A 25053-nucleotide genomic window follows, 5' to 3' on the forward strand; every position below is an offset into this window, starting at 1 on the left:
GACTTAAATGGGCAAAAATGAGAAAAAAAGGTGGAAAAATGGGCAAAAAGTGACAAAAACATGGAGAAAAAAAGAGTGAGAAGTGACTAAAATGGGCAAAAATCAGAAAAAAGGTGGGAAAATGGGCAAAAAGCATGAAAGAGTGAAGAGAATAGGCTATATGTGAAGAGAAATAGGTTGCTAGTGAGTTAAAAATGCTCACCAACTCTCTCCACCTCTCCTGTGATTCTGCCTTGTACTTCCTCGTCTCCAGCTTGCTGCAGTGCAGAGACTCCAGCGAGCTGCAGTTCACACGCTGAGACAGCCTGACTGAGCTGCAACAGCACATAGCACGTCGTATTTCTGGAAATAAAGTCATCACACCACTGTTAGCAAGAGCATCACAGGTACAAGGACAAGTTCGCACAAATGCTGTTACCTGATGTTGCTTTTTGCTTTACAGTTGACCTCTGCTATCTGCAGAGAGAGAGAGAGAGAGAAGTTGCAGTCATCTTCCTGTCTTAAAGGACAGAGACATTTTAGTCTGACAAGTGAAAGAGTGAAGCTTGTTTCTGGGACGGCCTGACCTGAAGCTGTCCGTCATTCTGACAGAAATCTTCTAGACCTGTTACTGGGCAACCAAACGCATTCGACACCTGAAAGACAGAGGCAGACAGATGATGAGACTGTGTGGGAGGTGATGAGAGGAAAGGTCTCTAATTTACCCACAAAAGATGACTGAAGAGGAGTCCTTGATACAATTAAAGCAGCTAAGAAGGGCCGGAATTGAAATATATCAAATACTACTTAACAGATTTAAAACAGAATGGCTTCATATTCTGAAATAAGGCCTTCAAACAGCTTTAATACTGGCAGACAGATGTATACAATATAGGCTGTGCTGTGTGAGAATTAGTACTATCCTAAGTTAACTTCAATAAACAGAATGTGGAACAACAACCTGTTGTGTAAGCAAGTATAACGAATATAAGAGAGTTTAGAGCAGGGGTGTCAAACTCAATCACAGAAGGGGCCAGATTCTGAATTAACAGGGTCCACATTTAACTGTCAACCTCATTTTTCACCAGTAATCAACTATGGGGAAAAAAGTTAGCAATGATGATAAATGATTTTGAGAGTTTAGAAAGTCAAAATGATAAGTTAAGGCTCAAAATCTGAGATAAAAAGTCAAAATTATTTGTTTAAAAGGTCAAATCACAAAATTAGATGTTAAAATAATGCTTTTAATAGGCAAATATATGAATAAAGAAAGTCAAAATCATGTTTTTAAGGCAAAAAAATATGGCTTAAAATTGAAAATGGTGCACCTTAAAGGTCAAAATATGATATCAAGGTTGAAATGAAAAATTGAAAAGGTCAAAATATTAGATAAAAAGTCAAAATAATCAATTAAAAAGCTCAAAATTTAAAATAAAAGTCCAAATAAAAGATTGAAGTCATAATTGTGCAATGTAACACAGAACACAGGGAAGTAAGACAGATGCACTATATGGACAAAAGTATTTGGCCACATGACCAGTGATTTGTCTAATATTTCTTGAATGCTGATTGTTGATATTTTTGCCTTTAATTTTCTCTTACGTCTTTAGTTAATGATTTCTACAAGTCATCAGTAAGAGCTGAACGTGAGAGGGTTAAAGTCAGCGCAGCCACAACCTTAACACCTCATTTGTTGTTATGCAGCATGAATGGTTGGCAGACGAAATCCAAATTCAATTTCAGGTGCATCACATGGTTGGAATGTGCTGTTCTGTCTAACTAATTGCCCGCCTGCAAAACTTGTTTGTGACTAGCTGACATTTAAAGCTATTAAAAGCATGCAAGATGAAAGGCTGGGGACTTAAAAGGTGCATGAGAAACCAAGCAGGGAGACGTTTTCACTCACCAGTTTGTAAATGTCTTGTTCAGTTTTATCTCCCTCTGGGGCTTCCACAGTTATAGACATCCAGTAGTAAGCATCTGCAGGAATAAAGGTGTCGTTTTAGCCTAAAGATATGCAAATGAAGCACTTTTAGAGCACAGAAGATGGAGTTCTCTTACTCTTGTTTGAACACAGTGGGCTGACGTTGCAGTTTACAAACGAGGAGCCTGAAAGGAACAATCAGAAAGCACAGTTTGTACATCTTTGTTCTGACGAACACTAAAAACACTTTAGTTTAGTTTTAGTCCATAAAAAGTCCTCACATTTTGGCCTTTACTTTTAGTCCAAGCATTTATTTTTTTGCCTAATTTGGCACCAAAGCATGGTAGTGTGTTCTCTGCACTCTGCCAAACCCGGGGTCCCTGCTTTCTATAGCTGAGAGGCAAAAATACAGCTGCACTGTTTTTTGACAGATTTATCATGGATAAATATCATGGAAATATCATGGATTTTGAATGTCTGATGAAAACCATATCACATTTCAGTCTAGTTTTAGTCATCTTGACAAAAACTAAACTTAGTTTTAGTCAGTTTTAGTCATCACAGATCTATTTTTGTTCGTCATAGTTTTTGTCATGGAAAAAAGGCTGTCGAACATTTTTAGTCATAGTTTTAGTCGACAAAATTTACACTGAAAGCGATCTCTGATTTCAACAGGACTAACCTGGATAAATAAAGGTTGAATAAATAAATATTATTACATAGTATTACCATCCTTAAATGCACTCCTTGAAAGAAGAACATTCATTTTACAAGCAAACAGACTGCAGGCCAGACATACTCATACAAACATTCTTAACAAACCAGTCCAGTAGATTAAATGAGTTCTCCTAACCACAGTAGAACAAGATTATCTTTATCTACCAAGAATCACTGTCATGCTTGTGACTCTAATTAATTTGCATGACCACATCTGGTGCATTCAAAATGAGCAATACTAATCAGTTTTCGAACTCAATTCATGAAATCATTTCTGCAATTCCAGTTCTCAGAAAAAAAAAACATAGGATTATAATTGAAACAAAGGCTGTGAATTGTTGAAATTCCACCATGCAGCGTTGACTTCATAGTTATTTAATTAGCTGTCAGTAAGTCAGTTTTACCCGCCCTTGTGCCACCGTGCCAGCAGGTAGTCTGGGATTACATAAGAAGTCAGCGTTACAAAACCATGGTACATACTGGTTATAGGGAAGTTTTTAAAGTGCTCAAACAGCAGCAGCAACTAAGTGAGATTTACAAGTATTAAATCTTGTGAAACTAAAAATCTCAGCCAATGTTTTCACTCTGCAGCAGTTTCCTTCCTTTGTGTCTAAACTCTTTCTCTGGCTTATTTTACTGTGAGAACTGCATCAAAACAGAAGAGGTATGCAGCACTGAAGCTTGAAAATGTCACCATCACTCACCTGTGACCACAGACGTCTGGGTACTCGTGTGAGTGAAGGGGGTTGCTATGACTGGACTTGAGGTAGATGTTGTTGAAGGCACTTCTAGGAAAAGAACCAAGGAAGAAGGATGCTCATTTATAATAAGGAAGAAGAGAAGTACTTATAGTTAAGACAGTTCAAATATTCATCTTTGCTTTGAAATCACTGCTTACCTGGTGGAGGTGAGAATAACCGTCCAATTCCGATTGAGGGTGCTGAAACAGTAATATTTTTATTTAACTGGCATTACTTGTAGACAAATCTGTTTTCACTTTGACGGTAAAGAAGTTTTTCAGTAATCTTTTTAGTCAAAAAAGCCAAATTATATTGACCATGACTGATTATTAAATCAATAAAAGGGTTAAACATCCCAGAGATGAATACTTTTTATAGACACTGTATCTTCATTTCTTGGTTTAACTTCTCTGACTAATTTGACCTTCTTCAGAATTAGAGTTTGATGTCAAGAGAGCCTTTAGTAGGACCAGGGTCCAGTAAAATACCGAATAAACAGAAGAACACAAATACACTCAAACAGTTAGACATAGACACATCATGCATGACAGTGTTAGAGTTACATGAATACACACCAGTAGTAATGCTTCTTTTAACACGTGCCTCACGTCTCAACCGTCTGTGGTCTACAAACACATGAAAACATGCAACATTTAACAGCCAACATGCTCTACGGTCATGCACAAATGTTAGAGATGAAGACAACATTTATGCATGCTTGTCAGTGTAAACATCTGCATGCACTATTAGTAAAACTTCTTTTAAAAGTGTCTTAACAGTTAAATGTGTGAGACAACAGGTTGAAGACACATAGAGTAGATAGTAAGCATGCTTGAGGGATTTTAATGCTTGATGTCAAAGTTTCCATAGCATTTCTGTAATGTCCCTCAAGGTTTTCTATCTGGTAACATGCCAATGTTTGTGTTAGATAACTCTCCAAGACAGTCTAATAACCACATGATGTTATTTATGTTTGTGGTTATATTGATTATTTTGAGGTACCTGAGGTTCCCTGCTTACAGCTTTTAGGTCAACCACAACAGTGTTTTTTTTTAGAATACAAAAATATTCCAAATAATATGAGACATTGTGAAAGTTGGGTAGAAAAATAGAATACATTATGGCACAAAGACAACCAACTTAATGCTGTAATTGGTAAACTTTGTTGTTTTTTAAAATGTACACACATTCTGAATTTGAGCCTGAAACAATTCCAAAAAAGTTGAGACAGGGACAAGAAAAGACTGGGAAAGTTGTGGGATGCTTCAAAAACACCTGGAAACACCTGGGGCTTTTCCCATTAAATGGGTTATTTGGTATAAAGGGATTGGGTTTAAATGGAGCACTCCAGGGTGCAGATGGCTTAGTGGGTAAGGTGCACTCCTTGAGTGAATATTTTAAGCCTTTATTTCGTGAAATGTCGATGATTGTTGCTTACAGATAATGAAAACCCAAAATTCAGAGTCTCAGAAAATTAGAATATTGTGGAAAAAGTTCAATATTGGAAAGTCATGGTATCACACCCTAATCAGCTAATGAACTCCAAACACCTGCAAAGGTTTCCTGAGTCTTTAAATGGTCTCTCAGTCTGGGTCAGTAGGCTACACAATCATGGGGAAGACTGCAGACTTGACAGATGTCCAGAAGACAGTCACTGACACCCTCCACAAGGAGGGTCAGCCACAAAAGGTCACTGCTGCAGGACTTGGCACCTGCCCACACTGCCAAAGGTACCAAAAGCTGGTTCAGTGACCATGGTGTTACTGTGCTTGACTGGCCAGCAAACTGGCCTGACCTGAACCCCATAGAGAATCTATGGGGTACTGTCAAGAGGAAGATGAGAGACACCAGACCCAACAATGCAGATGACCTGAAGGCCGCTATCAAAGCAACCTGGGCTTCCATCGCAGCTGAGCAGTGCCACAGGCTGATCGCCTCCATGCCACGCCACACTGATGCAGTAATTCATGCAAAAGGAGACACAACCAAGCAATGAGTGCATAGAAATGAACATACTTTTCAGAAGCCTGACATTTCTGTTTTAAATATCCTATTTTTAATTATCTTATGTAATATTCTAATTTTCTGTGACACTGAATTTTGGGTTTTCATTATCTGTAAGCCATAATCATCAACATTTCAAGAAATAAAGGCTTGAAATATTTCCCTCTGTGTAATGAGTCTATATACTATATGGGTTTCACTTTCTGAAATGAGTGACAAAAAGTATTGAATGTTTTCATGATATTCTAATTTTTTGAGATGTACCTGTATGCCTTAAAAATATACCTTTTAAAGGAGTACTCCTGAGAGGTGAAAGGCATTCCTCTCAGAAGACTTCTTTGGTGTACTGGTTTCAAGACTTGTGCCAAAAAAAAGATCATAAATACTGTACAGATTTTCTAGAAAATCCAAAACTGTTACAACACTTCCCCTGTATACCATATACACTCAAATATGCCACAATACTGAAGATAAGATGGCCTTTGCTCTCAAACATGCACGCTAAAAGACGGAAGCTATGATGGGCTCATGAGTCTGGATCACATAATCCCATTTTAGACAGTGACCCAACTTTTACGAAATTTGGGTTTGTATTAAAGTAGGATGTTAACATTCAATGTTTGAGACTTTAAAGAAAAAATCACCACTGGTCTTTGGAATTGACCTAACTGTCCTGATAAATTCTGTGGAAATGAATAATCCTAAAGGAAACTAGTTAATCTCAGTGGTTAAAGGATGTGAACCATGGTAGCAACAGCCAGCCCCAGGTCTGACTCCCACCCTCAGCCAATTACTGAATGTCATTCCTACTTTCTCACCCTTGTTGTCTCACATACAAGAGAATACTTTGTCTTTTAGCTAGAATCAGTCCTTTACATTCATGAATCATGAATGCAAAGTAAAAAAAAAAAAAAAAAAGTGTTAGGAAGGGGATTCATGCAAAAGATACTAAAGTAGTTAATACACACAAAAATCTTCACAATTACAGAATTGGGAAAAGACAAAGTGATGCTCGTCCGCCTCACCACACAGAAGGTAGGGGTCCTTCTGTCTCGCTTTAAGACTGGAAATGCCCCAGTACCGAGCATTCCAGCCAATCACGGAGCCGTCCTCACAGAAGCCATGGTAACCCACATCGTCCCACATCCTGAACATGTACAGCTCAATAGTTCCAGGTGTCACTCCACGGTGTCGTTTACTGGAACGACAGCCCAGCCGCAGAGAGCTTAAGGAGGGGATGGCTTTAGCGATGACTGTGCTCTCTGCTATTAGTTCTCCATCAACCTGAAACATAGATAAAGCTGATGAGAGCACAAAGTAGTGTTTCTAGTGTAGTGCTGCCTGAGGGCCGAAGATCACAAGCATCAAATATTGACCTTTAGCCTTGTCTGTTGCACTTAAAAGATTTCTCCAGAGACTCTGCCTCGCTAAAACGCTCCTTTTATACCCAGTCATATTACTGACCTTTTGCCAATCAACCTAAATAGTTGCAAAATACTCCCCCAGTTGTTTTGAATTGGTCTGGCTTACTGTTCCAGCTTTTTTGATGCCCTGTTCCAACGTTTTCAGATGTTTTCATGCTGAGTTAAAATTGTGAATAAAAAATGGGTTTATGAGATTTGCAATTCAATTGCATTCTCTTTTATTTACATTTTACACAGTGTCCCAATGTTTTTGGAATTTTTGTTGTATGTAGCTGAAAAGTAACAACCCTTTCCTGAACAGGGAATGTAAAAGAGGCTTTTGGGGTTCTGAATGATCATAAATTAGAGACATGTGTTTGTTGAGAACAACATGGGATCACATAGATAGCATTATCATGAACTTCTCTGTTTCTTTCATGGACAGTCAAGTATCTATTTTAGTATATGGAGCATTGCTGAAGTCATTCGTCTGTTCACCTTAAGCAAACTTGTACCTGTTTTTTTAGCGGTGCATTGTTTAATCTGTCATTCCAAACCTCACCCGTGGTGGCAGATATTTTTGGATGACAAATTCTCTGAGTTGTGTACACATGTCTAGTTTTTGCAAACACTGTGTGTCTTTGTTAGAGTTGACCTCGGGTTTACTCGAGTACTACATTTATCCCTGTACTAAACTAAGGAAGGGAAAAATGATTTACCTGTAAATTTTAATTTCATAATTTCCTTTTTCTGCATTTCAGAGAGAAGTTTATGGTGGATTTAACATCAACAACTGTGGTTAAAAGTTACTGTGCATATCAAAAGTTAAACAATAAACACAATATGCTTTCAAATGAGGCATGGTTACATTTAAAACTAGCATATAACCATTCATGTAAGCAGTACATGGTATCAGTAAATGTTTCTAGTAAATTCATAATTTTGACACATTTTGGTAATGATACATCACCATATTGTCAGAGCAAGTCTTTTACTTTTATATGAGTGTTATGTAATGTGTTATTGAAGCTTTCGCTGCATTAAAGCCTCTTATCCACCTCTAATTCTAGGTATTAGAATGATTACCTCCAGGCTGAAGGAGTTGCGTTGTTCGTCCCTCCTTAAACACACCCTGTGCCAGTTTATTGGAGACAGCCGGTGAGGAAATCTGTGTCGGACCCTTAGCAGCCACCCATAAAGGGCATCATTGTCTCCCTCCAGACCCAGCTCAGGTTTAGGTGCGTGGACCGAGCTGTAGGAGAAAGCCACCCAGGCCCCAGGGACGACCACGCGTATGTCCACGCATACAGTCATTTGAAAGATCTGCGGCATGGTGACCCAGTCCTGCAGGGTCCAGCGGTTCTCGCATCCTGTTAATACTGCTTTGGTGTCTCCCAGGAAATAGCCAAGTGCTGCAATGGAAAATAACAAATGCAAAATAAAAGTTAAGGAGAGCAAAACCTCTCTTTGAGAACTGGCAAAACAATAAAGTTCAAAATCACAGCAAAGACCATAAAGAGCTAAGAGCTTTAATATATTTTCACGGGAATATTTTACAGCAATTTTTTGTGATACATCAGTTACATAAAACTAATAAAAAATGTTTTAAGGAGCATGTTTAGTCAGTGTATTAAGGTTTGGGAGCAAAGCTAACATTTGACCTTAAACCAGGGGTGTCAAACTCAATTACAGCAGGGGCCAGATTCTGGATTCAGGACTAACCTGAGGGCCTAACAGGGTCACCTTTTTAACCAGAAACTGTCAACCTTGTTTCATCAGCCATAAAATATGAAAAAACAAAAACTTAGCACTGATGATTAATGATTTTTACATTTAAAAATTTCAAAAGAAAAGTTTAAAGGCTCACAATCTGAGAAAATTACAAATATTAGTTCAAAAAGGTGAAAACATGAAATTGAAATCGAAAAATAATGTTTTTTAAAGGCAAACATATTAGAAAGAAATCAAAATCATAATTTAAAAGGTCAAATATAAAAAAAAAATTGTAATCATGAAATGAAAAGTCAAAATATGATCCAAAATTTTAAATTGTGAGTCTAAAAGGTCAAACTATGGGATTATGAAGTCAAAGTTTGGAGTTGAAAATATGAGGTAAAATACAAAATAAATGGTTAAAAAGGTCAAAATTACACTTGAAAATTAGAATTATGAAACTAAAAGCTCAAAATATTATATGAGAAGTCAAAATTATGAGCTGAAATGCTCAAAGTAAGAAATTAAAAGTCAAAATCCTAAGTCTGAGTCCTAATTGTGAGATGCTAAATTAAAAATGTGAAATTATAACACAAATTAATTTCTTTTCCCACATTCCTGACTTCATATCCAAATATTTTTACTCCTTACTTTTTCAGATTTTGTGACTTAACAAGGATATCTTAAATCATCAAGGATACATTGCCATTTTTATGATTGAGGAAATCTGCAGACCTCATACTGATGGGCCAGTTATTACAGAAATATGAGATCATCTTGCGGGCTGGATTTAACTGTTCCACGTGCCGGATTTGGCCCCTAGGCCTTGAGTTTGACACCGGTGCCTTAAATGAAGCCACACCAACCGGAGGCTAATAGTCAAACCGACTAATTTAATCACTATCACTGGGGGTAGTAAGTGTTAAGGGTAGAATATGCAGACAGTTGCACTGAAATATCTATATCAATTTAAAAGTTTCACCTCTAAATATTACAGTTTTCAAATCCAGAGAAATCCAAAGGCCTCCATGACACTGAGCTGCTGCTAGAGACCCCATATACCCATATATATATATATATATATATATATATATATAGTATTGCCATGAATATGTTGGATGTTACAGCGCTACATAAGTATGTGTGAACTGCTACTGGAAGCTGCCATTCTGTTGCAGTTTCTCATTTATGCCATTTGCTGACGACTTCTGATGGACCACTGTTATTCTCTGCCATCCAGTCTGCATTCTTTTACCCAAAACTTCCCTTTCATTTGTAATTCCATGCCCGCTACCACTGACCCCTGACCTGTAACTCTGTGGCCCCACTATTGTCATGTTTAGTAAAGAGACAGGGTGCTCAGCTTCTACTACTGCTTACTTCTTGTTTGCATCAAGGAATCCTTACGCTTTTATGCACTAAAAAGTAAACCTCTGTTTTGTTTTTTTCACATACTGAGGGAGGGGAGCTACAAAAAGTAGGATCAAGGGTTAAAACTGCATGCAAATCCAGTGTGCTTTTTGAGTAGCCTGCCACGTGAAGCAAAGTGTCTCTATTCGTCATGTTTTGTTGTTGTTTTGGTTGAATACCTCTTGAATTTCTTTTTATGAACATAAAATTTTAGGCAGTAAACGTTTAAAAATTAGTCAAGAATTTTAAGTGTACAGCTAACTGATGGGTTTCTTTCTTTTTTGATAGCTTTTTGTTAGCCAAGCTGACATTTCAAATAAATACCAGTGATGCTAACTGTCAGAAACCAAAATAAACATCACAACAGCCCTTTAACTTCCTACATGCCTGATTTCTATCAGTGGGCATAAAAGAACAACTTAATGTTGTTTTTGTTCTGTTTTTAGTTCCATGACCTACATTTTCTGACGTATGTTTGCTTCTGTTGGCGTTAGCTACTTACTCAAAGCCTAAAGTTAGCATCACTGTGCTGCTAGCATACCTGAAGCCTTTTGTATTTTCTTTCTGTGTTCATTTCAAATTGAGCCTTTTTCTCAATAAGCTTAACATGCTAGCTTTATCATTAAAGAAAAGTGAGTATGCTTAGTACAGCCTGGTGAAGCTGCTAGCATAAAACTGGACACTTAACCTTTATAAAGCTACTGTTTTGTGGCTGTGTTTGTTATTGGATGAGGTAAACACTTTAAATTAGAAACCTAGAAACTTAAAATTGTGTTAAAAGGACAGAATTTTTAGTTATGTTAAAGATATTTAAAATATCGATATTGGTATCGGCTGAAATGAATCTATAAACACCAGCTTATCGGCAAAAATCCAATACCGTGCATCCCTACTTTTTATTCATAGTCTCCTTTTTAAATTTGCCAACATGACAAAAAGTGCATAAAAACCCAACAACAGAGCCGTTTTTGAGCATAACCTGAGGTAGTAGATTTTTTTTTTCACTTGAATAGAAATAAAATAAACAGAATGAAAAAATAAAATGAAATTCTGTAAATAACAATTTTGGTCACATTTTACCCAGGCACATCTTTGAGTGAATAAAAACTAAATATGCACAGCTGACATGTTTTATACTCGATATCTTAGAGCTACTTCTGTCAGCATCGCTAGCCACGCGTCAAAACAATGCAGTGCATTGTAGGTAGGCTGTTGCTGGGGCACTTGGGGGTTGTTTCTGGGCTGCATGTGGCCCCCGGGCCTCTAATTGAATAGACCTACAATGCAGAGTACCTGCACTAACAGGAAGTGATGACGGTTTAGCTGTCTCTGTTTCCTTCTCCTCCCCTTTAAAATCAGATGCCCAATAGATTTTAAACAATTAAAGTTGAAATATGACGGCTATTTTCACTTAATACTGAAATCATGTAAATTGTATTTCATGTTAACATTATTTACTTTAATGCTAGCAGATGCCAGCATTAGCTAGCGTGCTAGCATGCTAGCAGAACATCATCGTCTATGTCGTCATTATGACGTTCACCAGGGGTGCGAAGTCACCATCATATCACTCTTAATTCTTGGACAGTTTTGAGTGTGCCAGTATGAACTGCATTTAAATATACTCCTCAGATTAAACGCACTATGCACACGCATTTGCTAAAAGAATGTAGTAGTTCGTACAGAAGGTGATTTAGGACATACTTCTAAAACAAATCTACACATAATTTAATCCCTGAGTAAACTTCTTACCTTTATTTTATTTTATCTTATTTTATTTATGAAATGTTGCTTAGTCTACAATGTTTGCAATGTGTTTATTTCATGAATGTAACTGCCAGACTTTGTTTATGAATAAAGCTGAATTCAAAATACACCAAAACTTCTAAAACAAGAAGTTGTACCAGAAACTTATGTACTTCCAGATGTGGCGTCTCACAGTAGTGTTCCTTTAGAAAAGGTGTCTGAGATCTGCAGCCAGACCCCTCACTCAAAGTTTTCTCTTTGCTACAGATTACATCCAGTTTTTAACTCTCTGTGCCTTCTTTTCTTTTCTCTTCACATGTGAACGTAGTTACCTTTGGGTGGGGTGGCTGCCAGCAGCAGAATCAGCATGACTAAAAGAAGAGGTTTCCATCTCCTTCCTCCATCAAAGCAAAGCCCATACATCCTCCTGGAAAGAGAAATTTACAAGAAATGACACATCATCCTCTTCTGAAGGTTTGTTGATTCATTGTTCTGTTTCTGTTAGCTGCTTCGTGGCATTTCCGGCCCAGGATTCAAATTTCCTTTGAACGTTTTTTTTAAGTACAGCAACAACATTTGTTTGTCTGCCAGCGTCCTCTTCATTTATTTCTGCAATCCTTCCCAGCATGCATGTAGTGAAATTTAAGTGTGGATATGTTGGCACAGTATCATTGTTTCAGTCAGGGTATTTTATGAAAGTTCACAGGTAAACTAAGCTCTAACGTTATATCTGAGTCTTTGTCTGTGCTGACAGAGTGCTGCAGGGTGAGGGTGGACACGGCAGATAAGGTTACGCCTCTGTGTTTTCACTCTTTCATAAATAACAGGTTATGGTTGCACAAGTCTTTATGTGTCTAATGATACAAACCGAGTCATGCTTATTAAAACAAGATTACAGTTTAACTCTCTGAAAAGACTTTTAATCATGCAACAAGCAGAACTTTAACTGGCAATTTAATTTTTACTTTTGGCCATGACATTATAAATCAAAATGTCATGTTTACTTGTCGTACTTTCTTTCAAATGTTGCATTCATATTGAGTCTAAAGGTGCTTTTAAACCAAGCAGTCTGGTTCAGTTTGATTTGGCAGAGAACATTTTCATTTGCAATGTCTGCAAATAGTTGGAAAAGGTACCACCCTAACAGACACACATCGTTTAACTTTTTGGCGTCCTTCTGTTGGGGTACAAAGTGTTGCTATTCAACCCTAAAGGGTGGAGCTAGACACACAGCAGTGTGTCAACTGGTCAAAGGAATCGTGCACCAGCAAAGCGAAACACATAATGTGCCATGTTTGAATATCTGATGGATTTCAGGAGAGTAATTCAAGGGCTGTTTTATTTATTCACAAATAATGTCAGGACGTACTGCCCATGCACAACCTAAGAGGTTCAGACTTTTATAGGGATCACTGATGAAGAAGAGGTGCTGATGGGACTAGCAGCGTCATAAGGAGAGGGACCTGGATGCAGCCAAGGACCTCCACTTCATACCGAAAGTTAGAAGAGCGCCACCATATCTCATCTTCTAATACAGGAAGTCACTTGAACTGAACGTCTTCTTTGTTGTTTTCTCCTGTGTCGCTGCCGCATTAATACAGGCAAGTCCGCCACATAAAGAAATACAAGTAGACGAAAAATGTGAGCGTTTTCAGACTAACAAGCGCAGCAGTCACATAACATTGATTTAAATAAATTGATTTATGATTGAAAGTCAAGTATCACTTGACACAGACATAATATGCGACAATGCAGGCCACATAAATTGATGAAGCGGGGCACATAGTGCGCAGAGGTCACCAACTTTCTGCAGAGTCAATCGCTACAGACTTCCAAACTTCATGTGGCCTTCAGATTAGCTCAAGAACAGTGGTAGAGAGCTTCATGGAATGGGTTTCCATGGCCGAGCAGCTGCATCCAAGCCATACACCAGCAAGTGCAATGCAAAGCGTCGGATGCAGTGGTGTAAAGCACACCGCCACTGGACTCCAGAGCAGTGGAGACGCGTTTTCTGGAGTGACCAATCGCGCTTCTCCATCAGGTAATCTGATGGACGAGTCTGGGTTTGGCAGTTGCCAGGAGAACGGTACTTGTCTGACTGCATTGTGCCAAGTTCAAAGTTTGGTGGAGGGGGGATAATGGTGTGGACTTGTTTTTCAGGAGCTGGGCTTGGCCCCTTAGTTCCAGTGAAAGGAACTCTGAATGCTTCAGCATACCAAGAGATTTTGGACAATTCCATGCTCCCAACTTTGTGGGAACAGTTTGGGGATGGCCCCTTCCTGTTCCAACATGACTGTGCACCAGTGCACAAAGCAAGGTCCATAAAGACATGGATGAGAGAGTTTGGTGTGGATGACCTTGACTGGCCTGCCAGAGTCCTGACCTCAACCCAACAGAACACCTTTGAGATGAATTAGAGCAGAAACTGAGAGCCAGGCCTTCTCGTCCAACATCAGTGTGTGACCTCACAAATATGCTCCTGGGAGAATGGTCAAAAATTCCCATAAACACACTCCTAAACCTTGTGGAAAGCCTTCCCAGAAGAGTTGAAGCTGTTCTAGCTGCAAAGGGTGGAACGACGTCATATTAAACCCTATGGATTAAGAATGGGATGTCACTTAAGTTCATATGCAAGTCAAGGCAGGTGAGCCAATTCTTTTGGCATTATAGTGTATGTTTTGATACATTTTCTCAGGAGTATTATTGTGACATGATCTCCAAAGTTAATATATGAAATACTATCTTCTCAATTTGCTCAATATCATTGACAAACCAGAAAAACAACAGGAAAACGGTTCATACTACGGATAGGGACAAAGAACAGGAGGGAAAAGAGCCAGAGTAGACTGAATTCTCTACCAGTGTTTCTTATTCAAGAGAATAATAAAGATAGTTTTATTTATTTATTTATTTACCCTATGGTATTTAATCCACAATGATGACATGGACTTACACCCTCTTGTTCCTTGAGATTTTTGTGTGTAAACACAGTAATTTGTTGCTTATAACGGCCAATTTCAGTGAAGTTAAACAGTTGGTTACTAATTCATTCCTCCATTATCAATTAGTTAGTTGCATATTGGTTCTAAAGGTGACTAACTGTGAATTTCCCGATTACCTAGGTGTTAGATTTTCATCTGTTACCAAGTAACTATGCCAATTTATAGGTAAGTTAACCATCCATCCATTTTCTATGCTGCTTAAGTTAACTAGACACACTATATGGACAAAGCTAGCACCAGCTCACTGATACACTATATGGAAAAAGTATTTGGCCACCTGAAATATGAATGCAGATGTTTCAATCAGACCTGTTGCCATAGGTGTGTAAAATCAAGCACCTAGCCAAGCAATCTCCATTTGCAAACATTTGTGATACAAAATTGGTCATTCTGAAAAGCTCAGTGACTTTAAGCGTGGTGCTGTGATGGATGCCATCTTTGCCGTGAGATGGTTCATGAAATTTCACTTCTAAGTGCTATTATTAGGAAGTGGAAGAGTCTAGGAACAACAGCGACTCAGACACGAAGTTGGATCAACGACTGCTGAGTTGTATAGTGCTTTAAAATCGCCAACACTACTGATTCTATAGCTAAAGAGTTCTGAACTTCCACTGGCATTTATGTGAGCACAAAAACTGTGCAGTGGAAGCTTCATGGAATGAGTTTTTTGGCTGAGCAGCTGCATGTAAGCTTCACATAAAGCATCGGATGGATTGGTATAAAGCACACTGACACTGACTGTGGAGCAGTGGAAACGTGTTCTATGGAGTGACGCATCACGCTTCTCTGGCAGTCAGACGGGTGAGTCTGACTTTGGTGGATGCCAGGAGAATGTTACCTGCCTAACTGCTTTGAGAAAACTGTGAAGTTTGGTGGAGGAGGGATAATGGTATGTGGCAAGGCTATAACTTGACACACCAAATGGATTTGTTTCACACTTCCATCTAGTAAACCTTCCATAGACAACGTTTGGGAAAGGGCCTTTGAAATAAAATTCAGATGGTGATAAGATGAACATTCTGTCTGTCACATCTTTACAGGCCAATCAGATCCAAAAAACATGTGACGTCGTAGCCCCAAACCGAGGTGTGCCGGTACCGACAAACGAACTCCATAGATAGCTGCATAACGTAAACCATGGCGACTGTAGACATGTAAGTACTCAACTTTTGTCGTTTTTGAAAAGAAAACAACTCACTGCTGTTCTTTGTTCTTCTTTTAACAAAGAAATGTCATCAAGTTCTGATAAAACTGGCGCTTTAGCAGCATCCACGCTAATGTCTTCCGCCATAGTTGCACCGGCCTCTTCTCCTTTTGCTGCTTGCTTACGTCACAACTCTGCCATGCCCGAAAGTACTGCCCCTTGATGCTGATTGGTCCTGTCACTTTCTAACCGGGCCCAAACTGTTCAGACAGGAGCTTTGCAGGATGGATTCACTAGTGAGAAAGACGGGTGTATCCATCTGCTTTGCAAGGTTAGCTAGGCCCCGTATCTCCAGTCAAGACTGATCTCAATGCTTCAGCATACCAAGACATTTAGCTATGTTTCCAACTTCGTGGAAACAGCTTGGGAAAGCCCCTTTACTATTCCAACATGACTGTACTCCAGGGAACAAAGTAAGGACTATAAAGACATGGGTGATGAGTTTGGGGAGGATGAACTTGACTGGCCTGCACAGAGTCCTGACCTAAACCTGATAGAACACCTTTGGGATAAGGTGGCATGAAGGTTGTGGGCCAGGCCTTCTGGTCCAACATCAGCACCTAACCCTTATAAACACTCTTCTGAATTAATGGGCACAAATTCCCACAAAACACTCCAAGATTTTGTAGAAAGCCTTCCAAGAAGAGTGGAGGATGTTATAGCTGCAAAAGGGGTGTGAGTGCATGGACCATGTCCGTTCTAATGTAGGTTAATAAGCAGTTAACTAGCAATAAACAGCTTTCCAACCTTCCCTTGGTTAACCAGCAGTTAATAACTGCTATTTACCTTGATTCTAAAACAGGGGTGTCAAACTCAAGGCCCGGGGGCCGAATTCGGCCTGTGGAACAGTTAAATCCGGCCCGCAAGATCACATGATATTTCTGTTATAACTGGCCCATCAGTCTGAGGTCTGCAGATTTCCTCAAGTATAAAAATGTGAACTTATCCTTGATGATTTAAGATATCCTTGTTAAGTCACAAAATCTGAAATGTAAGGAGTAAAAATATTTAGATAAAAAGTCAGGAATGTGGGAAAATAAATCGATTTGTGTTTTACTTTCGTATGTTCAATTTTGCATCTCACAATAAGAACTCAAACTTGGGATTTTGGCATTTTATTTTATACCTTGAGCATTTCAACTCATAATTTTGACCTTTTATGTAATATTTTGAGCTTAAGATTCATAATTTAAAGTTTTAAGTCTTTTTTGGGGACATTTTTAACCAATTATTTTGTATTTTATCTCATATTTTCTACTCCTTACTTTGACTTCATAATCCCATAGTTTGACCATTAGTTTCACAATTTAGAAATCTGAAATAATATTTTGACTTTCAATTTCATGATTACAAATTTTATGTCATATTTTGACCTTTTAAATGCATAATTTTGACTTTCTTTCTAATATATATACCTTTAAAAACATAATTTTTCTATTTCAATTTCATGTTTTGATCTTTTTGAACTAATAAATGTACTTTTCTAAGATTATGAGCCTTTAAACTTATCTTTTTAACCACAAAATCATTTATTATTGATGCAAAGGTTTTTTTTCTTATTTAATTATACAGTTTATGGTTAAAAAGGTGACCCTGTTAGGCCCTCAGGTTAGTCCTGAATCCAGAATCCCTGCTGTGATTGAGTTTGACACCCCTGTTCTAAAGGTACCCAGCAGTTAGTTTGTCATCAGTAACTTTTCCTTTTTTTTGTTGGTTAACTAGATAGTTAAATCCAGTGACAGTGTGTTACTTGTTTGTTGAAGGTAGTTCTGACGATAATAGTGTAGCTTAAAAGCAGGTAGGAATTCCTTCACTCTCTGGTTACCTAGTTAGTCATTTATATTAGTGTACCTTACCCCAGTGTCACCATCTGGTCAATAATGGCTAACTCTTTCTGTACCTGTCTGTGCAGATGTTGCTATTGTATTGTAAAAAGAAACACTGTCAGCGCCTGGAGGCTACACAGAAGCTTTGTGTTGTTGTCATTCCTAACTTCAGGTTCCCACAGACTGAATGTCTATCTCTGAGCTCAAAGCAGCGTCAAAACCCTTCAGGTATTGTTCCTTACTGTCCTTGTCTTCTTTAGTCGGCACAGTGAGTAAAAACCTCTTCATTTGTATCATCTACATCCTCTAGAGAGTTTCAGTAACTTCAGACAGTCTTTTTTTGGATTGCATGGAGTGTTGCAATACCTTACCCGATGCTTCTCAAAAGCACCTGCAGAGTCTGTATGGGCGCTCTCATGTTTGTGAGTCCTAAGGCGGCTGACTCACACAGCGTCCCTCCATCATCCCTGTGTTGTCTTAAATCCTTCAGCCTCGAATCCCAAAGTTGAAAATCCTCTTCTCTGTCCTCAGTCTCTCTCCTTTAGTCCTCCAGAATCCACCTGTGTCTTACACAAGAGCATCGTCTGCTGCGTCAGGTGCCTGAGCGTGCGTCAGTGAGAGTGTGTGAAGGTGTGGACAGGAAATCAGAAATTCTGAAATGTGAGGAGGCAGGAGATCAAATGATGACACACCCCCACTGAGAGAAAGGAGGAGGGAGGAGACGCACGAACAGACATAATAGACAGACTTTGAAAGCATCTATCACTCTATCTATGCCAGGATTCACTTTGACTGATATTTTTAAGTTTAGTCTTTGTCTCACCATAAAACGCTCTTTTGATGAAGTCTCATTTGAGTCATTTCTGGCCTTTATAGTTTCAGTCAACAAAAACTAAATAAAAAACATTTTAGTCCAGTTCTAGTCCATAAATAGTCATTACAGGTTAGACATGTTTTTCTCTTTTCCTGATTCTGCTAAATCATCATTTGTGATTCTACGCGTCCTGCTTACTGCTATAAGGTAGAAATCTAAACTTTATCAGTTTTGTCATTAAAACTATTTTAAGCTAGTCTTAGAGTCATCTGTCTAAAATGCCCAACACAGCCAATCGTCAGCACAGTCACACTTACTGTAGTCACACTAAAGTCAACAAGAGTCAAAATCAACACTGATCAGTCTTCATTCAATTCAGTGAGCTTTATTTTCATGGAAAGCATGTGTTTGCATTTCCAGTGTAGAAATAAATTAAAATTAATAAATTAATAAATAAAAATAAATGCAGGTTACAGTATTACCACTGCTATTTGTATCAAAAATCTAAACTGAAAGTCGAAAATTGAAATCAAAAATTTTCACTTAAATTATTTTCAGATCAGTGGGTAACGTCAGAAAAATATATTTACAAATATCAAGAAAATTCTAAAGCACATAATGTACTTTTTTTCCCCCATTTCTTGTATTTCATAATAATGTATGATTTGTTTAATTAGATTATCAAATCAAAATTTAACAAGATAATAAATAATACAAATAATGGTAGCCCCGGGATTGACTACCCCACCTCTCGCCCAGTGAGAGCTGGGGTAGTCAATAAATCAATAATAATAATAAGTCAATAATAATAAGAATAAAATAATAATAATAAATAAATAAAAATAAATAAATAATAATAAAATAATGATAATAGTAAATAAATAATAATAAAAATAAAATAACAATAATAAATAAATAATAATAATAAAATAATGATAAATATTTATAATAATAATAGTAATATAGAAAATGCTGAAAATAATGATAATGAAATAATCATGCTAAAAATGGAAATTAAATAATAATTTAAAACAGTAAATACAGTTAAAAATATATATATATTTTTACCAGTGCTTTAAATGATTTTTCATTTATTTATTTATTTATTTATTATTTTTACCTATTTATTATTATTCTTTTTTTATTATTATCCTCTGTATGTACATGTGTACGCGTACTTCAATTTAATTCGTATTATAAGAGCCATACAGATTTTCCTGTGTTTAACTTTACAAAAAAAAAATGAAATAGAAAATTTTCACTTACAGTATTTATAGATCAGTAGGTGATTTATTATTTTTTTACAATAAAAATTATAAATGCGCTGAAATGCTGTAGTTAATAATGTAACAGTCTTTATTTTAGACTTTTTATATTTAATTTATATAGTTGATTAATTGGATCAAAATTGAATAATAAAAATTCTTTAATAAATAAATGCATCAAAGAGCGTGGAGCACCCATGTAACGTGTCCTGAGATAACTTTGGTAATGAACTGACTCTATAATGAATGAATGACTGAACAAATAAATAAATACATACTTTTGAAGTATATAGATGATAATGAAATTATTCTATCCATCCATGTCTGTGGTGTTTTTCCTCCTCCTGAATGCTTCAGGGCAGCAGCTGTTCTTACAGGATGCAGCCCCAGACGGTTCCTGGACACAGTATTATCTAGTGTGTGTCTAAGTGTGTGTGTGCATATTTGTGTGTTTGTCCGCACCAAAGTATTCAAGATGCAACAAAGCAGCAAAAAAACAGGTGAAATTGCACGGTAGGCTCAAGTTAGAAATGTTGGATTCAGGCTGACAAACCGGTCAAACATCCTCTCTCTCACTCTCTTTGTCTCTCTCTCTCCCTCCCTCTCACGCACGCACACGAACACAATCCGCACGAGGAACGGCATCTGACGTCAGACGTAAAATGAATCCAAACAAGACAAGTTCAGCCTCAGGGCGACACGGCTTTTCAAATCTCTGAGCGTCTCTGCTCTGTTTGCGTTCATGCTTTTAAGTGTGTGTGTGGGGGGGTAAAGATAATAGAGTCGTTGACATTGGCCACAAGGGGGCAGTGAAGCCTGCTGCAGTTTATTTCCACAGCAGCTCAAGTGTCAGCCTTTGTTAGCTTTTAGTGCCAGAAAACAAAACAGTATCAGATCAGTGGAGCGAGGCGAGACTGCAGCACGTTAGCTGCACTTCTTTGATGACGCAGCACTTTCAGGAGGTTGTTAATTGTTCCTGTCAGTGTGATTGAAGTTGAAGCTTAACTGAGTTCACATAATCCCACTGGCGAGCGTCTCTCTTTTCATCTTTTTCCATCAGACACCCAGAAACAACAAATTACTCAAATTTAATCAAAGCTTGGCAAAATGTTCTCCTTATACTCCAAAGAGGAGATCAGACCATCTGGGATGCTTTTTTTCTGACTTTATTAGAATTTATTTTGATTTCTTATGTGTGCTGTTAAGAAAATATGTAATCTCATCTGTGTCAAGAAGTGGGCGATGAATTAGCAGTCAGACAGATGCGTGCAGAAAGGTCACCTTTTAAGTACATTTAGTTTTAGAGCAGCTCTTAAAATCTTAAGTGAGTGAGATTCAAGCGTCTGCTCTGATGATTTACAGTAGTGCTGTTTCCACATCCAGAACTTTCATAGGGAACCATAAACCTTCTCAGTAAACAAGGGCATTTCTTTTGTAAAACAACTGGGCTGAATTTAAGTAAAGAGCTCCTGCTTTTCAGTCGCACTAGCTCATTTTCAATCAGCTGTTTTTTAATTTAAATACAGTGGGCATCCAGCATCCTTAAACTATTAAAGTTAGCTCTTTGTTGTCTTTACCAGAATTACAAGTAATTAACTATTAACATTTTTATCAGTTCAGGCCTTTAGCCATTTTTACTGTTATGCAGCTGCCTGCCACTAGTAGCCACTGTAGCTCTTCTGACTGCGACTGCCTCTCTTCCACAGTGCTTTTTAATCTGATATACCGTAAAATACCAAATAATAGCCAGGGCTTTTATTTGTTTCAATCACTGAGCAGACCAGGCGTTTATTGGGACCAGGCTATTTGGAACAATGGAGTATTAGGGACATGAAAACAAAAAATAAATAAATAAAAGAATAAGAACTTTTTTTTTTACATTACGAGACTAAAGTTATAATATTACGAGAATAAAGTCGTAATATTATGAGAAAAAAATCGTAATATTTTGAGAATAAAGTTGTAATACTACAAGAAAAAAGTAATAATATTACGAGAACAAAGTCGTAATATTACGATAATAAAGTCATACTATTAAGAAAAAAAAGTCGTAATATTATGAGAATAAAGTCATAATATTACGAGAAAAAAGTTGTTATATTACGAGAAATAGTCATAATATTACAAGAAAAAAGTCGTAATATTATGAGAAAAAAAACGTAATATTTTGAGAAAAAATCGTAATATTTTGAGAATAAAGTTGTAATACTACAAGAAAAAAGTAATAATATTACAAGAATAAAGTCATAATATTACGAGAATAAAGTCATACTATTAGGAGAAAAAAGTCGTAATATTATGAGAATAAAGTCGTAATATTACGAGAAAAAATTTGTTATATTACGAGAAATAGTCATAATATTACAAGAAAAAAGTCGTAATATTATGAGAAAAAAATCGAAATATTTTGAGAATAAAGTCGTAATATTATGAGAAAAAAAAGTCATAATATGAAGAGAAAAAACTCATAATATTACAAGAATAAAGTCGTTATATGACGAGAAAAAAGTCGTACTATAGCGAGAAAAAAGTCGTAATATTACGTTTATAAAGTCGTAATATCAAGAGAAAAAGTTGTAATATCACGAGAATAAATTATTACAAGAAAGACAGTCTGCCGTGGCACCGCAGATCTACGACGGAGTATTGTCCTGATTCTGATAATAATTTGATGCTGGTGTGCCAAAAGATGAAGTATTTCCTTATTTGTGAAACCGATACGAAAGTATAGCTTCAAAAGATACTCCACATTGCTCATTTTAATGGAGGCAGTGCCCCGGCAGACTTTCTTTCTTGTAATATTTTTTTCTCATAATATTACAACTTTTTTCTTGTAATAAACCATGTTGGCATTGTTGCTCTGTTGCAGTGTGAAGTTAGTTTACAGAATGTGTTTGCTTAGATTTAGACTAAAGATATTATTTTCGTTGAATCAGATGGGAAATGAAACACCTAAGAACATCACTATTAAGCCCAATACTCACCAGCACCATCCAACGCGCATCCAAACCATCACCCCCATTATTTTCAAACCCATACTGGTGTTACCTCACGAAAGTCATACCCCAGCCTCAACTCCTCCACCCCAGCTGCCTCCTTTATAGCTTAAAGCTTGTTGCACCCCCATATTCAGATTCATGCTACTGTGTATTGATTGCTTCAGAAATAATTTCATTGTTTTCAATACACATTGTCTTATTTATGAAATTATTTATTGCTTGAATTTGTCGAAAAATACTAAGATTAACCCAAGAATAATCGTATATTAAATCGCAATGTTTGGGGAAAAAAATTGCAATAAGATAATTTTTGCAAATCGTTCATCACTACTGATATTGATGGGCAGCATCTGCCATCATTGTGTGAGTGTGTTGTGAATGGATGTGTAAAAAAGCACATTTTAAAGCCAGGCAACCAGAAAACTCAAGTCCATTAGTCCACAGGTGTATGTGAGGAAAGAATCTGGGACCAAAACATTATCCCAGACTCTGAGAGGGAGTATACTTTCTTTTGACATTTAAATGTATCACTTATTCTGCTTATCCACTGTGGAAAATGTTGAATATCTCATGTCATTAACCCTCTTGATGGCACCTACCCTACGGCCATATTGCCTAATAATTGAGTTTGACCCCTATGAAAAGAGAATATCGTCATCCAAGCGGGCGACCGAGGTTCAAGTCTGGCCAGGGGCTTCCTTTCCTATATGTCTTTCTCCTTTCTTTCCCTGATTTACCGCTGTATCCACTGTCCTGTCAATGAAATAAAGGCATAAAAGCCAAAAAAATTAAATAATAAAATACAGTCCACTCACAGTGGGAGGTACTTCAAGCTCAAAGGTCGAGCATGTGCTCCAAAGAAATCCATTTGGCCGTGCTGGTGGGCGGTGAGGGATCATGTCTTTGTCTTACTGATGGTTGTAGAGCAAGCTCAAAGCCTGAACAATGCTTTCATTCAGGGGTAAGTGTCAGAGAGGAGAACAGATTTACAATAAGAACAACGCCCACACGCCCAGACCTTTAACAGAGAAAGTCCAAGAAGAAAGGAGAAGAAAGGAAACCAGAATTTAAACAAGCATTTACAGCAGAAGGCTTTCATTCAAACCAAATAATAGATTAAAAAAATAACAGCTATTTGGATATTCTTTCCAGACGACAAAATTATCTTCTTATCGGTTGATCTGACGACTTTCTAACATTTATCTCATCCTTAACCAGAGTTAAAATAAGAGTTGAACATTTTGTAAATATAAGTATGCTACGATTATATATTAGCTTTGAGAAGAAAAACCTAAACCTCATAAACCAAGATTTTATTCACAGTAGAACATAAACAATATACCGGATCCTGAAACAGACAGTTCATGAAATATTAGCCCATTTTGAATTTGATGGGAGCATCACACCTCAAAAAAGTAGGGACAGGACCACGATTGCCACTGTGTGGCATCCCCTATCCTTTTCACAACAGTCTGCAAATGTCTGGAAAGTGTGGAGACCAGCTGATAGAGTTTTTGGAAAGCAATGTTGTTCCATTCTTGTCTGATGCAGGATTCAAGCAGCTCATTAATCCTTTATTTTTTAATGTGCCAAATGTTTTCTATTGGTAAAAGGTCTGGACTGTAGGAAAGCCAGTCCTCCCTCTTCTTCTGTGAAGCCATGCTGTTGTGACGGGTGTGGTATGTGGTTTAACATTGTCTTGTTGAAATAGGAGATGTCTGAATGAGAGCATGTGTTGCACTAAAATCTCTATAAAGACCCTGAAAGTGAAATCCAAAGTTTATGTCTTAACACTCTAGATATGTTGGAATATGTTTGCTGTAAACGTGTGAAAACACTGAGATCTACATGTGACTGAATTTTGGATTTAGACTGTTTTACACCTCTTTCCTGGCTGGGTTTAGTGTGGGCGTGGCCACATGACCCCACCCCTCTAATATTACAAAATAAAACCACAGAGCAGTTCATCTCAGTCCAGTCTGTTGTTAGCTGATGTCACTGCCTTTAATGTCTTTATTGCCTTTATAACAGTCAGTAAAATGCTGTTTTTTTTGTTCATTGTGAAGTAAATTTGCCAAATCTATCAGCCTATCAGTGGTCTATGGCTCATTTAAAGCAGCATTACTCAACCCTGCTCAACCAAAGAGCCAAACTGTTAAAAAAAAATGCCTTTGCAAGAGCAACAATGTAAGTGGTGAAATGTGGCAAAAACTGATTAAGGTGGCAATAGAAATAAGTTAAAGGTGGCAAATAATGGTCAAACAGCAGCAAAAAGGGACAAAGTAGACGTTAAATGGCAAAAAGTGG

The 25053-nt window shown here is 37.4% G+C and overlaps 1 protein-coding gene across 1 annotated transcript in view; it reads right to left on the reverse strand.

The window, feature by feature from the left end:
- The window catches only part of adgrg2a (adhesion G protein-coupled receptor G2a), a 36525-nt gene extending 24520 nt beyond the window's left edge, over nt 1-12005 (reverse strand). Inside the window, exons 1-9 of the mRNA XM_041814742.1 lie at nt 11969-12005; nt 7854-8179; nt 6390-6648; nt 3325-3408; nt 2041-2088; nt 1886-1959; nt 567-635; nt 419-456; nt 203-342 (exon numbers count right to left, since the gene is read on the reverse strand). Of these exons, the coding sequence (XP_041670676.1) occupies nt 203-342; nt 419-456; nt 567-635; nt 1886-1959; nt 2041-2088; nt 3325-3408; nt 6390-6648; nt 7854-8179; nt 11969-12005 (1075 nt within the window). The remainder of the gene's footprint in view (nt 1-202; nt 343-418; nt 457-566; nt 636-1885; nt 1960-2040; nt 2089-3324; nt 3409-6389; nt 6649-7853; nt 8180-11968) is intronic.
- Nucleotides 12006-25053: the final 13048 nt, after the last annotated feature.

This window comes from Cheilinus undulatus, linkage group 19 (genome assembly GCF_018320785.1).
Source record: "Cheilinus undulatus linkage group 19, ASM1832078v1, whole genome shotgun sequence".
Lineage (NCBI taxonomy): Eukaryota > Metazoa > Chordata > Actinopteri > Labriformes > Labridae > Cheilinus > Cheilinus undulatus.